Here is a 4,440-nt window from a genome sequence, read left to right as displayed (position 1 = left end):
ATGTTAAAATATCATTCTATCTTTTGAAATATAAATTGTTGTAATGCATGTATAAACTAAACTTTTCTTAGATTATATGTATACTTGTCTATCTTAGACTCTACACCAAAAATCTATGCTTTCATAACAAATGATTCCTTTTCTAGGTATTTCTAAACAAACGAGACACACTTTTAGAAAACTATAATAGGTATAGTTTTATGAACAAATTTCTAACTCTTATGTACTAGAAACATGAATTTCAAGAAGTCACTTTCATATAGAAGAACAAACGTAACATTTTAACAAGTAGATCTGTTTTTATACCACGGTTTTTGTGAGACACTAACTTCACGTACGTTCGAGTACACATTTCAAGTCCTGTATTATATACCAGAATCCCTTGGAGGGGGAGCATGGTGTTTGTGTATAGATCTATACGGGCTTGACAACCCGCGCCCTGACTGTTAGCTGCAGTCCACCGTTTGGGGTGACAAACGTCATAACATTCCAAACGCCTGAAGAACGTTGTGTATAGGCATTCCGAGTCAATAGTATGGTTATAAAACTCACATGGGGTATTAAAAATGCATTGATTTACAAGGTTTTCAAACACATTTGTTATTTTACACTTACATACATTTTAGAAACAAACATTGGTCTTGAGTGAAGGCTACTTTTATACTAGTAGAAAATATAGGATTTTCTAAACACAAACAAACAAAGACAAAACATTTCATTTCATACAAACATTGTCATTTAAATACTTATGAAACTCACCAGCTTAAATGCTGATCTACTCTTTCAAAATTACTTGTATGTCCCAGGAAATCAGTAATTTCAGGTATCATTATGCTTTTGATGAAGGGATGCTGCGGCGCCAGTTTAATCTCATATTTTGACATCATATTGTAATTGGTTTTGAACATGTAACTTTTGACAAATGTAAACTTTCAATTATATATATGATGGTTGTATTGCTTTCTTTACTATGTATTCATTTGTTACGTTACCACATGAAGTCATCCGCCCCCAAACGTTTCCGCCGTTCAGGTTTGGGGGTGTGACATTAGGACCGGAGGGTCTAACCCGAGTTGTGAGATCGGAGGGTCCCCACTGAGACACATTGACCGAAGGGTCTCTATTGAGATATAGCAATGAAAGGATAATGAGACGTGTGTGGTATTTTGAAGAACTCACTAAGCTTTGTGCTAACCGTGTTATGTGATATGTGTTTTAGGCACTTCTCAGGATCACGGGAAGACGCTGGCTTGATTGTACACATGAGATGGAGTTTATGTTTTAGAGGATCCTGGATTATTATCAAACGATTATTGATTTGTTTTTTGTGATAATTTAAACAATTGTGGTTTTTGAAAAGTGATAATTTGAAATTATGTGATTTTGAAAATAAAAAATTTAGTTGAAAAGTTACGGTGTTACATTAAAAATGAATAACAATGTAAAGCCTAAGACTAGTGGATATGAGCAAGTGTTATAACATCAAAAAAGTGTCACTTTATCTATCACATCACCCACTGTGTTCCCATGGTGTTATAGCACCGATGCAGGAAATTATCACAATATTATAGGGTAAATGTCACTGTAGCCCAACTATGTTACAACTGTTGGTTTAAATGATCCCCCTTTTTTGTTTTAGCTTTTAAGGGGTACAAAATGTTATTTGACCGGATAAATAGGTCAGTTTACCTGTTTTAGGTTTCCCAAACCATACACAATCCATATAAGCTACTTAGTCAACTTTAAATCAGTTCGCTGTACATATCGCTGAGTTGAAGTCGATCCTTTGCTTAGGCCCTAAGGGTTACTGTGGACCTTAGGTTCTTAAAATGAATGGTATTTTCAAGTAAACCCTAATTGTTTATTCTCATTTTCAGCCAAACTAAATCCGACAAACATATAACTCTTGTATTCACGATAATCACAAGATGGCTACCTCGCCACCATAATCACTTGATTCCACATCGATAAATTCTTGTGATAGGCTCAACTTTTGCGACTTTCACACTATCCTTTGTGACTATGGGGCTCAGATTGCCGACCAAAATATTGAAGTCGATCGATTAAAGGAGGAAATGAGTTGCGATATGGTCATTACGAGGGTCGTTTTGCTCGCTATGCAACGTCGTTTAGAGAATAAGGAGAAAAAGGTGTATTCTTTGACTGTGTTGGTGGTGGGAATGGCGGTGTAAACTTTTGGTTTCATGGTGGAAAAAGTTCAATATCTAATTAATAAGTGATCTTTAGTTGTCGATGTGTTTCTTTTGATTAGGTATGGTTGTGTCCGTGTTCTTTATGTAGTGATGTGTTTTTGTTACGGTTAATGTGTTATGTTGTTGTTTAGTGGTGTCTTGTTTATGTTGTGATGGTGGAGGTTGAAGACCTATGTAAGCACATACAATTTTGTATAAACTAACTAAATGTAACCTTGATCATCGAAATGGAAATGAAGACCTAATTAAAAATCAGGCTATGTTTTATGTTATTTTATGGAATATGTTTCTTTTAGATTAATAGTAATTTAAAATTTAAAATAGGATTTTTTAAGACACTAATCCTCATTCAGTACCGTTAGGGTAATTTTGTCCTTTCACCTTTTAGTCTCAAATATATACAAATGAGACTACTATATGGCCATTTCTACCCTATTTTGCTCTATGTTATCCTTGTTTCTTTGCAATTAACATTACGAAGATCAAGGGATAGATGAAATCGGTGGAATGTTCATGTGGATTTGATGCCATATTACGAACCTCAACTACTTAGTCCAATCTTGGATGACCCTTTTATACTTGCCCCCAAAAGGTAATAATCAATTGCATTTTCCTTCAACTTCAACTGTAGCCCTAGACTTGAAAATGGTTATTTTCCTTTTCGTATCTTACTCGTAAATGTTTTATGTTAGGGCCCTGTGATGGGTCTATATGTTAGGCAGACGATGTGGACTCTATAAGCACAAGTGGTGAGGCACAGTTGATTACAAGTTTGGTTAGGTCAAATAAGAAGCTTAAAGTTTTATTACTTCTTCGTTGGGCTATTTTCTTTGTGATAATAGTTTACAAGTTTTAAGGGATTGGTATTGGTATTTTCTTGTGAGGTTTAATAAGTGAATTATGTGTCTGTAATCATATTTCATGTTAATGAAAATGCCATTTCTTTCAATGTTTAGTAAGTACATTGTTTGGACCCACAAAGACAAATAATAATAGAGAACATGCACTTATTTTCACTACTAATGGAAACATGTATCAAATTAAAACCAAACACGTCCATTACATTACATATAGTCATAGATTCAAACATGTAAATAACAACACACTTATTATTGTAACAACCAACTCTAGCACATAACATGCATCAAACATCCAAACTAAATCCAACATCATTCAACCATTACGACATAGTGATAAAAAATGACACTCTTTCCCTATTCAACAACCAATGGTTTATCACATGTATTGCCTTCTTTATTTTTCCCTTCAACCCTTTTACCTAGTTTTTTCTTGATAATCCTTTTAAAAAGCTTCCTTTTTTGTGTACCCTCTTTTCCTTTCTCTTCAGGTCTTGCATCTTCATTTGGTTTTGTTACATTTATTCCTTCCCCTCCATTACCATCTTTACTAGTTGATATCTTTCTCTTCTTCACCTTGAGCTTTTTGGGCTTCTCAACTTGAGGACATGTAACTTTGTTATGTCCAACTTGCTTACACACACTACACATAATTTTCTTCCCAACCTTTGACACAATGTATCTTGTAGGCTTTTCACTTGAGTCCTTTCTTCTATTAACTTTTGGTCTGCCTGCCATTTTCCTCCTCAAAGTTGGTAGTGGAGGAATGAATTCAGTAGAAGGCCACATTTTTCTACCATTCATCCCATGCATTGGATATTTGTAAGTGTTCCTGTAAAATGCTCCATAGTACATGGGATCCACATTACTTCCAACATCTCTATTCAGGTAGGATATGTTTGTAACTGCTGCACACACCCATACCCATTTAACTGCCACACTCTACAAGAACATGTCTTCTTGTCTAAATCTACCACAAAAAGAGTCTGCCAAGTTCCTTGTCTCAAACTGGTTTAAACTAGTTGGTAAAACATGCTAATATCTAATGAAATAATAAAGTAGTAAGTTTATGCTAATAGTTTTGATCATATTTAATAAAATGATAAATTATTTACCTTTGAGATTTTTTGAACTGATTGATTAAGGTTGTGATTGTTGGACATGGTTTAAATTCAGGCCATGAACTACCTTTCATGCTCAATTAAAATGTCTTTCCATAACATACAATCTAATTTCTTCTAGCACTGTGATGATTAGTTTTTTATTGCATCTCTTATGAAATTATTAAATCTCTTGGATAATCCATTTTCTACTGCATCACACATCATGCCCTCCTAAAAGAAAACTCTACACCCTGACTATGGGTTCTT

The 4,440-nt window shown here is 34.4% G+C and overlaps 1 protein-coding gene across 1 annotated transcript; it reads right to left on the bottom strand.

Annotated features, from left to right (window-relative positions):
- Positions 1–3,427: 3,427 nt before the first annotated feature.
- LOC111903909 (uncharacterized) lies at positions 3,428–3,859 on the bottom strand. Its single transcript, XM_023899682.1, has one exon. It carries the CDS (start codon positions 3,857–3,859, stop codon positions 3,428–3,430), a length of 432 nt encoding a protein of 143 aa, XP_023755450.1.
- Positions 3,860–4,440: the final 581 nt, after the last annotated feature.

This window comes from Lactuca sativa, chromosome 9, assembly GCF_002870075.4.
Source record: "Lactuca sativa cultivar Salinas chromosome 9, Lsat_Salinas_v11, whole genome shotgun sequence".
Lineage (NCBI taxonomy): Eukaryota > Viridiplantae > Streptophyta > Magnoliopsida > Asterales > Asteraceae > Lactuca > Lactuca sativa.
This window is presented reverse-complemented; position numbering and strand designations above follow the sequence as displayed.